The sequence below is a fragment of the Neofelis nebulosa genome, chromosome 11 (assembly GCF_028018385.1).
Source record: "Neofelis nebulosa isolate mNeoNeb1 chromosome 11, mNeoNeb1.pri, whole genome shotgun sequence".
Classification (NCBI taxonomy): domain Eukaryota; kingdom Metazoa; phylum Chordata; class Mammalia; order Carnivora; family Felidae; genus Neofelis; species Neofelis nebulosa.
In genome coordinates, this window is record NC_080792.1 from 49936883 (window position 1) to 49950170 (window position 13288).

The window sequence follows — 13288 nt, forward strand, 5'->3', positions numbered from 1 at the left end:
AGTAGAGAATGAATGGAGTCCCTTTGTGCTCATTGCATTTGTTTCACACCACATGGTAGCGTGAGGATAGAGTTCAGGTGTCAGATGACTCAGCTTGGAAAAAGCAGCATGATACGGAAGAGAATATATGAAGGTCAGAGGTCTCTTCAATAAAGGGATGATCCTTACTGCTCCACTGCTGAGCCACAGAGTGGTTAGTGGCAGCAACAGGTCTTCAATTCACTAAGAGGATTTTACTGACCTCTTGTGGGAAAGAGAGGTTGCTGCACCCAGTGGTGATCCCAGTTTAGGGACCTTGTTTTACTAGAATTCTTCAGGGAAAAATTCAAGGAGCAGGTAGGTGAGGTATGCTACTAACTGCCCAGGTTCTTCCCATTCAACTTGAAATTCTCCTTTCTAGTTACTTCTCATATCAATTTTTTTCTGACACATTTCAGAGCTCTCATCAGAGGCAGGAGGTGTTGCTGTCAGAAACATGGCCTTTGGTTGTTTAAAAAAAGGAAGAAAGGAAGGAAGGAAGGGAGGGAGGGACACAGAGAGGGAGGAAGGGAGAAAAGAAAAGAAAAAGAAAAACAATTTTGGGTTTTTTTGTGAGTTTTTTAGGTTTATTTATTTATTTTGAAAGAGAGAGACAGAATGAGTGGGGAGGGGCAGAGAGAGAGGGAGAGAGAGAGGATCCCAAGCAGGCTCTGTGCTGCCAGCACAGAACCCCACCTGGGGCTTGAACTCACGAAACCGTGAGATCATGACCTGAGCTGAAACTAAGAATCTGATGCTTAACCAACTGAGCCACCAAGGTGCCCCAGAGAAAACCAATTTTGGGTCCTGACACAGCTACAAACTAAATGAAAGACTGTGAGAAATTTGTTTAATCTCTCTGAGCTCCCCATCCTCAGAGGTAAAATGAAACTAAAAGTGTTAGTGGTTAAATCAGACGATGTATATAAAGTGCCCGTGCATGGCACACATAGGTACTAAATGAATGCTTATGTTGCTATCATTAAACGTAATGATGTCATATTTACTCATTATCCTGGACTTGTAGACAGTTCTTTCACACTACTTTACAGAAGATCTTTTAAAAAGAGAGAGAGAGAGAATAGAATTTTCTCCTCAATGAGCAATTCTCTTAGTTGAAGCCAGATTTGACAAAGTCTCTGACCATACACACAGATAAAAAAGACATTTTGTCCAGGATGCTTTCTTTCCCTTGTGCAAGCAAAATTCCACAGGAGGGAGGGGTTTGGAGGGGCACAGAGAACACCACTTCTCCTCCCCAGTGGAGCCAGCAGGACAGTTCTGGGCTCTGGTGTGTGTCTTCATTTATCTTCCCATAGGAAATGCCTAAGATCCCACTCAGAAGTAAATGCTCTTTGCTATGACTGGAAGGAAACAATCCTTATTTTCCCAACCTGCAGTTTTAGGTTCCTAATGTTTGGAGTAAAAAGCCCTCAGCATTCTTCAGAGGATGGGTTCTCCCAAGCAGGGAAGTAATAAGATGGAAAGAAGGAACTTTGGATAAGCACTTAAGCGGACTTGCTTTTGCCCCACAGAGGGTACCTAGAGCTAGGCAACACCTCCTCACTCTTCTTTCCCTTTCTTTCCAGAGGAGGGGAGATGGGGCTGAAGGATCACAGACACAAACTGGAGAGACTGGGTTAGAGGGAACCAATCAGTCTGGCTTGGAATAACTTGGCCAAGACCCTGGAAGGATTCTCACAACTTTCCAGACAACCTGGACCTTCCAACTCATCAAGCAGGGTAGCCCAGAATCGTGACTTTATAGACCATTCTCCCAAGGTGCCTAAGCTCTGGAATGATAAGCTCCTCTTCTTTTCTTTGTGTCTCTACAGAGGAATAGGGAAAAAAAGGTGTATAAAGTATTAAAAGTCATTACTAAAATATGAGGTTAGGTGGAGACTTCATACACAGTATGCATATTTGTGTTTTAAAAAAGAAACAGGGCATCAATATATTCTATGTGTGTATTTCCTAATATTAAGATAAAAACAATGGAGAATAAACCATATTATTTACATGGGGAATGGAGGTTGGAAGGGACAGAGATGGAAGGCAGACTTCTTTGAATATATAATGTTTTGTTGAGCTCACTTTGGAATAGTGTACATATTTTACATAATTTAAAATAAAATTCAATAAAGGAATGAATAAAGCAATTCCTAATATCCAAAAGTAAAAGTAAACCTGTGTACCCAGTTGGCAGCATAACTACACAGAATGAGCTATTCCAGCAGGCTTAAAAAACACAGTAATTTGAGGGGCGCCTGGGTGGCTCAGTTGGTTAAATGTTCGACTTCAGCTCAGATCATGATCTCACAGTCCTTGAGTTCAAGCCCCGTGTCAGGCTCTGTGCTGACAGCTCAGAGCCAGGAGCCTGCTTCAGATTCTGTGTCTCCCTCTCTCTCTGCCCCTCCCCTGCTCATGCTCTGTCTCTCTCTGTCTCAAAAATAAATAAAAACACTTTTTAAAATTAGCTTTAAAAAAACACAGTAATTTGAGTAAATATCCCTAGTGAGATACACACTAATAACAATTGCAGAAAAAATTTTAACTGTTTTCAGAAGCCATATTGTTGGTGATAACATTGTTTTTGTGCAATAAAAAAATACATTTTTTAATGGTTGAAAAGAGATGTAGATATAAGATCAGTGAGGATAAATAGCCAGGAGTCCCAAATTGGAAGTTTGTTTGAACTCATGGTATATTTTTTTTCTTAAAAATGTTTCTAGCTCTTCCCATTGAAAAGGCCAAGAAACAAAGCTTTTGCCAGTATCACACTTGTCTTGATAACTTTAGCTTTATTATAAGCCTTGTAACCAAGTAGTGTTTGTTCTATGACTTTGTTCTTCCTCAATAGTGTTGGCTATTCTGGGTCTTTTGTCTTTCCATATAAATGCTTCAGGATCAGTTTATAGCAAGGTTGCAAGATACAAATATACAAAAATTAACTGCTTTTTTATATATCAACAATGAAAACTCATAATTTGAAATTAAAAACAATATTATTTACATAACCCAAACCTCTGAAATCCTTGGGTATTATATAAAAAAATATGTACAAGAACCATATGAGAAAAACTACAAAACCCTCATCAAAGAAATAAAAAATCTAAATAAATGGAGAGATATTCTATCTTAATAAAGACTCAATATTGTTAAGATGTCAGTTCTTCCCAATTGATCTATAGATTCAATGAAGTTTCAATCAAAATTCCAGCAAGTTATTTTATGGACATCAACATTTGCTTATTAGTTCCACAAGTTTTCTTGCCAATTCTTTGGCAATTTCTACATAAACAATCATACCATCTGCAAATACAGTTTTGCTTTTTCCTTTCCTACATGTGTACCTTTTATTTTCTTTACTTGTCTTGCTGTATTCACTGGGACTTTAGTATAATGCTAAATATGAGTGGTAAAGAGGCGATATCCTTTCCTCATTCCCAACTTTACAGGGAAAGCATCTAGTTTCTCACCATTAAGTGTGATGTTAGCTGTAGCATTTTTATAGGAGCTCTTTTATCATATTGAGTTTCTTCTCTAAATCTATTTTACTGAAATTTTTCATCATACGTTTTCTTTTATATCACAAATTGGGATTTTGTCCAATGCTTTTTCTCATTCTACTGTTAGGGTGACTTTTTCCTCTAGCATATTGATGTGATGGATTTCATCAATTTTTGAATGTTAAATGAGACTTGTATACCTGGAATAAATTCCAATTGGTAGCAATGTATAATTCTTTTTATATTTTATTGGATTCAATTTGCTAACATTGTGTTGCAAATTTTTAAATCTTATGTTCATGAGAGATATTGGGCTATGGTGTTCCTTTCTTGTAATGTCTTTGGTAATTAATTAAGGTAATGTTGGCTCTGCTTCTATTTTCTGGAAGAGATTGTAGAGTTGGTATAATTTCTCTTTTAAATGCTTGGTAGAACTCACCAGTGAATCCATCTGGGCCTGCTGCTTTTTGTTTTGAAAGGTAATTAATGCTTCAATTTCCTTAACAGAAACAGGTATATGCAGATTATTTCTCCTTGTGTGAGTTTTGGTATATTTTGTCTTAAGGAATTGTTCCATTTCATTTATCAAGTTTGCGGGCATTGAGTTATTATCCTTTTAATGTCCATGGGATTTGTAGTGATGGCACATCTTTCCTTCCTAATATTAGTAATTTGTGGGGCGCCTGGGTGGCTCCGTCAGCTGAGTGTCCAACTCTTGGTTTTGGCCCAGGTCACAATCTCCCATTTTGTGGGTTCGGGCCCTGAGTTGGGCTCTGTACTGACAGCGCTGACCCTGTTTGGGATTCTCTCACTCTCCTCTCTCTGTGCCTCCCCAGCTTGTGCTCTCTCAAAATAAATAAGCTTAAAAAAATACCCCTAATATTAGTAATTTGTATCTTCTCTTTTTCTTAATCTGGCTAGAGGTTTATTAATTTTATTGATTGATCTTTTCAAAGAGTTAGCTTTTGGTTTTGATTTTTCTCTGTTGATTTTCTATTTCCAATTTCATTGATTTTTGTTTTCTTATTTCTTCTGGTTACTTTGGATTTAATTTGCTTTTCTTTTTCTAGTTTCCTAAAGGTGGAAGCTTAGATGAACAATTTTATATCTTTTTCTAATGTATACAGTCAATTTTACAAGTTGCTTTGTAAGAGCTGCTTTCATGGCATCCCACAAATTCTGACAAGTTGTATTTTCAAAACATTTTTATAATTTCTCTTGAGACTTCTTTGACCCATGCCATTTAGAAGTGTATTGTTTAATCTCCAAAAACTTTGGGATTTTCTGACTAGTATTCTGTCCAATCTCTGGCTTCCAGAACTGTAAGATCATAAGTTTCTGTTGTTTTAAGCCACTACACTCATGGTCATTTTTTTCCGGCAGCAATAGGAAACCACTATGATACTCTTGTACTATACTTGTATACTGACAGCATATAAACTTTTTGAATCTCAAGTCTTTTTTTCAGTACGGGTTGGCCATGGTCAGAGCTCTCTTATTTGGTTGCTTCCCTATTTCCCTATTAAATCAGGGTTAGCATCCCCTGTAAAAGCTTTTTCCAATCTGTATGTCAATGTTCCACTCAAGATGTTAACTGATGTTCTGTAGGAAGGAAGAAAAGAACAGGAAGGGAGGGTAATACTCTTAAATATGAGAAAAGTAAAGAATGTTTATTTGACTTGAAAATTGGCCTTTCAGAAAGCTGCCATATTTGAGAATGCAAGGACCTGATATAAATAAGGTACCTAAAGCATGAATACACACATTTGATTAGAGCATTAGTGCAGAGGCAGCATTACCTAACAGTCTCATTGATATGTCACCGACTCAGTGATCAATGGCCTCTGTTCTGGATCTTGTCTTATCCTCTCATATTATGCTTATAAGGGGTGTGTGTGTGTGTGTGTGTGTGTGTGTGTGTGTGTGTGTATTTAACAAAATGAGTTTATCAACTAGTTTTGTTTAAAAGAAAAAAAACCTATTTGCCAAATGATCGCTCTTCAGCAATTAACTTATCTGAAATAACTTCTGGTGTTCTACTTTAATCCATGCATTCATTCTATCTTACAAACTATCACTACTCTGTAATGCACCATTTAAAAGTTTTCACTGTCAGTAAGTTTGGGAAATGCTACACTGTAAAACTAACAAATAATTTGAATTTCTGTGAAAGATGAATGACTATCAATGATAAAAAATATAAATCAGATTTTCTAAAATGTCTTTATTTTAAAAACCTATACAGTTTCAATTTAATAAAAAATATTGCCATGAAATATCTAATTATACAGCAACAGAAATACAGTTAGAGGTTATCCAAAAATAAATTCACAATTTTAGAGTTGGAATACAGATTTTTTTTTCAAATAAACAGTTAAAAGATTTTGTTTCAGATGGTTTTCCTCTTGAACATTCCAGATACACATACTGAATTTTTGAACTAGAACCAGACAACCTCTCAATGACAAATAACTGCTTCTATTAACTTGAAAAATAAAATAACTCCAAACCATTCAAATTACTGATTTAGTCACAAAACACTAAGAAAGCCAAATAAATCATTGCTTTAAAATGTATATCTTTAGAACATGAAATCTACATCTGAATTTTGAAAAGGAATAAACTCTGTATAGAAAAAGTTGAGTCTTCCTGACTGGCTGACTTATTTTCTATCAAATTTATCCTATTCAGACTACTTTCACAATATCCTGAAAGAGTGTGAGGTGTTAAAATATGAAAAGCTTCTTTGGCCCTGTAGATAGAGGTACCTTAAATGTAAACAACTGCAATGAGAGCCTTCCAGATGTGGGCACCTATGTCTTATATTGAGTTGGAGATGTATGTCCTTGTTTCTCAAAGACATGATAATTTCCTTTCCAATAACAGATTTGATATTGAGATAGGTCTTCAAATACCTTAAAAATTAAAATTCATATATACTTCTATAAAGAATACTTCAAAAGATCAGAGAAAAGCATTATAGAATGATATTACATCATAAGTTTTATTAATGGTAAATGTTTGCATTAATTTTTAAAAGCTTAGTTCTTGCTAAGCATTTTTTTTTAACAAAAGCTAATAATAAGCAAGAATCATTTGCCATACAGAAACTCTATTCACGAGCAAGACTTTAATCAAGTGGGAGCTAAAAAACACTGGGAAAAACACAAAGCAAAAACACTGCTACGCGTCGATTAAATTGCTTTCTATCACACTGAATATATGGTATTTAGAATGACAAGCATACTGAAATTAACAGAAAAACAACTTTGTGGATTCAGGCTAAATAAGACTAGCATTAAGAAGAACATGCAATCCATTATTTCCCTTAAAAAAGTTTTTTTTTTAAACCGAATCACGTGAACAAAAGTTCTTTTTTTCATTTGAGGGGAAGACAATCTGTGTTTACCAAACAGATCCTCTTTTCATTTTAAAACAGCAAACTGTATGAACCCTTGCTCTTCTTCCCAGATGCTACTTATACATGACTTTGCATAATGACTTACAGAATTATTTTTCTGGTAACAGTGTCATGGCCATAAATAATCAGTTTTTTAAAAAACAAATATCAAGTGCAAATCTAGAAAACTCCCTTTAAAGAATTACCCAAAGCCAGCACACATGCAGTATTGCTATCACACAAGCTAAGCAATACGCCGTATAAATGTGTGTGATGATACACGCACGCTAAAGACAGCCTTCTATAAAGTTTTAGTAGTGTTGCCAAGTTAATAATTCTTTCAAGGCACTGAAGAATTATGTAGATGGATTTTCCAAAATATAATTAACAATTGCTTAAACTTGTTACAAAGCCCTGAGTCAGAACTTTCAATAGCTTCCTGAAATTATAGATTTCAGACAAAATGGCATATTTGTTTCTTTTATAGAAAATTACAAGACCATTTTGCATTGTGTAGGAAAGAAGTCATGTTTATGAAACAAAGTCATGTAGACCACACAGGAGAAGTAAAACAGCCAGTAATATTATCTTTCTCACACATTTTGTACACGTCAATTACAACCTGTAATTATGGATTTTACGCACCAAAGTGACGTGGCCGGTCACCCTTCCTGTACCTACTTGCTTCAATCCTCAAAATAAGAATCTCAATTTGAACCTCGGGTTCCCCTCTCCGCCTTAGTCACAAATAAGAATAAGAGCTGGAAAAGCAATACTCTGACAGAAAAGGAGGTAGAAAATGCTGATGTAGCAACTTACAATTTTAATTCATCAGCTCCCCTAACTCGTTCATATTTTTATGTTCTAGTTTCATCCACTACTAACCATTTACCAGTACACTGAGTCTCAATCTAAAGGCTTTCCCCTCATTGTAGCAAAGCAATGTACAAATGAGACATCATTAAATAGTTTTTCCTCAAATTTAATGTTTTAAAGAAGTACAACTATGATTATTAATACTGCTATAGATATATATATATATATATGTTAAAGTTCCAAGGCTATGATATGATTATCAAGTAGTATCAGTATGCATTCCTATCATTAATATTCAAGCAAATAAAATTAGGTTGAGTTTTTGAGAGAAAAAAAAAATTTTGAGACCGTTACAAGGAGACTTAAAGACAACTGACATTTTCGACAAGGCACACATAGTCTGTGAAAAATCTATTACCTTCCCAAATCCAGAGCTAACCTAATTCTAATGTTTCAAATGTGTTTCTCCCCTCCAGCTCCAAATGAAGTAACAAACCCTTCCAATTAACAGACATTTAAAATCAACTCAATTATGATTTATAACAGTTGGGAGGAAGGGAAGAAATTCTGTCATCCCTCAAATTTTAAGGAACTTAGTATTAACCGTGACTTTAAATCTTGCAAACACAAACAATTAAGATAATTAAGGTTGTTCCTTGATTTCTATTTAACCATAATGCTATTCCACTGGGGGGGGGGTGGTGAAGAGAAAAGGGAATTATTGTTCAATGGGTATAGAGTTTCAATCCTGCAAGTGAGAAAGTTCTCCCAGATAGCCGTTTAACAACAATGTGAATATAGTTAACACTACTGACCTGTACACTTAAAAGATGGTGCAGACGGTAAATTTCATGTTATGTGTTTTTACCACAATTTTAAAAAATGTAAAAAAAATTCTATTCCAAATATTCAATTTTTACACAAATTATTACTATAACATTTTAGACACTCTGAGAGGATAGGCGCTTTTCCTTTGGCCTTTTTTTAAAGCCAGATGTATTAAACTGTATAGTTTACAAAGCAATTGTAAATTAAATGACACTAAAAACTGATTAAGAGACCTTTTTTATATTGTTCAATCAAATATACTCTCTCTGCTTACCGCTTTGATGAAATCTACATGACTTTCTTAAACCCCTTTTTTTCTCTAAACTCAGATATTGACTTTTCTTGCTTGCTTGCTTGCAACTCCTTACTGTCTTCCTATCCTACCCCATCACTAAGGGTCCAAAATTCATAATAAACAAAGGACAGCAACTGGGCAACACATAACAAGATTGTGTATTTCTACTATGTAAAAATGACCCAGCAAGTTTATACATTTGAGTTGGACTAGTCTTAAGCAGCATGCATTTCAACATGCTAAAATTTAGTTCCTACAGGCTAAAGCCATCAAAGATACAAATTTAAGAATGCTATTTTCAATATTATCAATTAATGTTATGTCTCAGTAACTAGCTGGCCAATTTGCAATGTTTAAAATTACAAACACTTTGTCCAAACATGATTTGGTCAGCTAAACACTGTCTAATATCATACCCTACACTAATACAAAGTGATCTTCACTTGAAAAGCCTTCTTGCTCCCAGAAAAATTCAATACATTAGTAATATAAGCAGTAAGAATGTTAAATTATGTGAACAAAAATGACTAGAATAGCACCATCTGGTAAGTTGTGTGTGTGTTTTGGGCAACAAGGCTGACAATCTTAGAGTAAAGGAGAAAATGTGGTAGGAGTAAGGGAATACAGAGAGGGAATCCAAATGCTACTTTATGACAACTCTTCTGAAACATTAGGAAGAAATGTTACCAGTACCTTTGGATCCCTTCTTGACTACAGAGTTCTTCAAATGTACAACTGCTGCATGATAGACTCAGTGTGTGCTAAATGCTGACCATTTTTCAATGTTGTATATCTAGCCCCTGAGGCCCAATAAATACATTTTTGAATGAATGTCTGCTGTGTTTTTTTAAATGATTCTAGGAAAAGTAAAAGCTCTTCTGAGGCACAAGATGACGAGCTGATGAGAAGGAAACATACCTAATTGGGAAAGTACTGCTGAGAGACACATAAGAGGTAGCAATTTCAGAGTTAGAAGATAGTCACTTAAACAACTCTGTTCTTAACCTTATTCTTGCTCACAAGCACGAAACAAATTTAAAATAATTTTTCAGGTGCTTGAAAACATGAAGAGAGAAACATTTTCTATTCATTAAACAAATTTCAGAGTGGTACAAATATAGAAAATGCACAAACACATAACACTATAATCACAGTGACCTTATATGACTTTTGTAATAGTTTATGTTATTGTATTTTTAATTTAGAAGAAATAAACTCGTCTGGAAAATGAAATTGCCCTTTAGGGATGTAAGTTTAAGAACAGCAAGCTCAAAAGACAAAAAAGATGTAAGTAGAGCTCTGGACAGAATTCACTGGCTGGCCAAACTGTGCATGAGTCAGCCAGGTGTTCCCTCCTCTCCAGCTGACCTAGTGGAAAAGAGATGGGCAGCCTATGGCATGGAAGGAAAAAAATCCTGACTGTTGCTATTTTCAAATCTGAAAGAAAATAAGTCTGTTTCTTTATGTGACATCATGTCAGATGCTCTTTTTATAACTTTGAAATATGGCTTAAAAAAATAGCCTCAGTGGCCCTTTATTAGATAACTGAATCCATACAAATTTTCAAATTCAAAACTTATAAAAATTTTACTATTCTAAATGCTAAATTATTTAGCTAAACACAGATACGGAATCACCAAAACTACAAAATCAGCCAGCAAAGCTCACCACTGTTTTCACCAGGACTTGCAAAAGCAGCAGCCATTAAATTGCCAGGAATATTCTTAAATTTAGTTGCCGAAATGAAAGAAAAAGAAAGAAAAAGAAAGAAAGAGAAGAAAGGAGGGAGGGAAGGCAGGCAGGCAAGAAGGAAGGAAGGAAGGAATAACCGGAATCAAAAGAAAAAAAGAAAAGAAAAAGCTACAAGATAACTATCGAGTAAGCTTATACACAGTATATAGTAGACACCATTGTAAACAGGTGATATTTTTATAATCTAGCAGCAATGACCTCAAAACACTTATTTATATGTATATTCATCCTAGACAGAGTAACATTACTCATTCAAAGGGCAGAAAATTATTAGATGCTCTAGAATCAAAAGTTTGAGTTAAAGGAAAAACTGCAGATAATCAGACATATTTCTATAAATGTCCTGGTCACTCTTTCTAAAGTATTTATTATTAGGTTACTTACTATGTCTTGGATACTGTTGGCAATTTAAATAATATCCTCATTTGTAGATATAGAGTGTTTTCTTTATAACAAGTCTTAGCAACTGAAAGAAAATGGAAGGAGGGCTTACGATGTAGGTAGAACCAGTAACACTGTCAGAATCAACAGGGACAAAAAAAAGATTGTTGCCTTGAGACAATGCACTACCCTTCTCAGATCACTGGGGTACTACTCAGTACATGAGAAAAGCAACATGCAACCTCAGAGCCCAAATAGGGCAGTATCATTTCACCGGTCAGGTCAAGCCTGGATAAGTGACCACAGGGAAAACTGAGGTACACTTTTCATAGACTTTTTTTTTAAAGGCTGGCTAAACAGAACAGTGTAAAAATTAATACAGGAAAGGCAACTGTTAATGGTCAGTTAAAAGGTACTCTTTCATTGGCCACTTTCCCCCACCTCAGTTCCCCACTGTGACTGCTTGCTTATTCTTCCTTTTCATGTCAATCATTCTGAAACTGGCAATTTGATTCAAGTTTAACAATTTTCTTTTTAAGTCTATAAATTAAGCTAAATGCAAAGTCAGTCACTACTCTCTCATTCCATGCTTCCATTTACTCTAAGAATTCAGAAACAATCATTTGCATAATTTTTTATCTTAAAAAGATAATCCTCTCTTCAGATAATCTTATCTTCAATATTAACTATGTAAAACTCATATTATAATTTTGTCGTTTAATATATGCGGCATAATGGTTTGACTTGCCCTGTTCACTTGATGCATGACTTTTCTGAGTACCTGTGTCAACTGTGTAAAATCACAATAAACTGAAGGACAGCTGATCATAAGGAGCTACATTTCTTGAGGTCTAACAAATTTACAAACTATAAGAAAAATGCAATAAAAACAAAAATAACAGGACATTCTTAAAGGACTTTCCCCTTAGAAGTGACAAGTAAATTACCTATGAATTATATGGATTTGATGTTTCAAATTAAAAGAAACAAAAACAAAAACCACAACTTCAAACACTGTCCTATAGAGGTTTTTTTTTTTTCTGTTCTGATACATTTACAGTCTAATTACACTCTAGGAAAGAAACTATGATATTAAAAATTAGTTCATTAGAATGTCCAACTAGCTTAACAGCTTCACTAAGAGCTCATGACCAAATACTTTAGCTGACAAAACACACTGAGTTTCTTAATTAATACAAAAGAATCCTTCGCTCAATAGCCTTGCGACAAATAGGACATTCACTCATTCGGTCTCCACAGAGCTGGCACGTTCCATGGCCACAGAGGAAAATCATATTCTTCAGACGATCCAAACATACAGGGCACATGGTCTGGAATGGGAGATAACAAGGTAATAAATGCTAAGACATTTTATATTTTGACATTGTAACATATAACAACTTTGTAAAATTTTCTTTTGTTGTTTTAATCTTTTGTTGCTTTAAAATGTTCAAGAAATTTTTTTTAACTTAAAAATTTTTTAATAGTTAAAGTTATCCCTTTATATAAAATAGAAATATCAGTTGTACTGTCATGTATAAAAGACACTTCATTAAATAAATACTATATAAAACAAAAAATGCAAATGTCAAAATCTAACAGGAAATGAATGAAAAATAGCCCCATTCAGTCTCATTCAGATTCCCCAACTCTGTGTACTATGCTGTTCTTGTATGAAAGTAACACAATACATCAGGCCTATGGGGGAGGGGGAGCAGTGTACAGATGTCCCTAAAGACACGTGCCACACACTATGATAGTATCTCAGCCCTATTATCACTATCACTTTAAAAACGAGCAAACTGGGGCTTTGTGGGGCTAAACACCTCCCCACCACAGGCCATAATGTAAACTGGATCATGTGGCCCCAGAGCTCTTGCTTTGAAACATCCTTCACTGGATTACTATTAATGTAGATCCCCCCTTCAATTAAAAACAATTAGCCTTACTTACCCATTAACAAATGTAACTTCATGAACTCAGAAAAATTTAGAAGTACGTTAGGTATACTTTGGTGAAAACACTCTAGGAAATCACATAATTTTTCACAAAAACACATTTTACATTTTATTTTCAGAAAAACATTTTTTACCTTACTATACCACAATACTTCATGTTATGAAGTCATTTCTATGTTATTTGGGAAAAGTATCCATGGAAAAGTATCCTAAATAACATAGAAATGACATAATCAAGAAGAATTTCTAGATTAATAAACTAGGCCTAAGGCCTATACGAAAATGTAATGATCAACTTTGACAATGATCACTGTGGCAGGGAGGGGGAAGG

The 13288-nt window shown here is 34.9% G+C and overlaps 1 protein-coding gene across 1 annotated transcript in view; it reads right to left on the reverse strand.

Annotated features, from left to right (window-relative positions):
- Positions 1-5731: 5731 nt before the first annotated feature.
- The window catches only part of MIB1 (MIB E3 ubiquitin protein ligase 1), a 129227-nt gene continuing 121670 nt past the window's right edge, over positions 5732-13288 (reverse strand). The window contains exon 21 of the mRNA XM_058692531.1: positions 5732-12330. Coding sequence (XP_058548514.1) covers positions 12190-12330 — 141 coding nt within the window. The 3' untranslated portion in view covers positions 5732-12189. The remainder of the gene's footprint in view (positions 12331-13288) is intronic.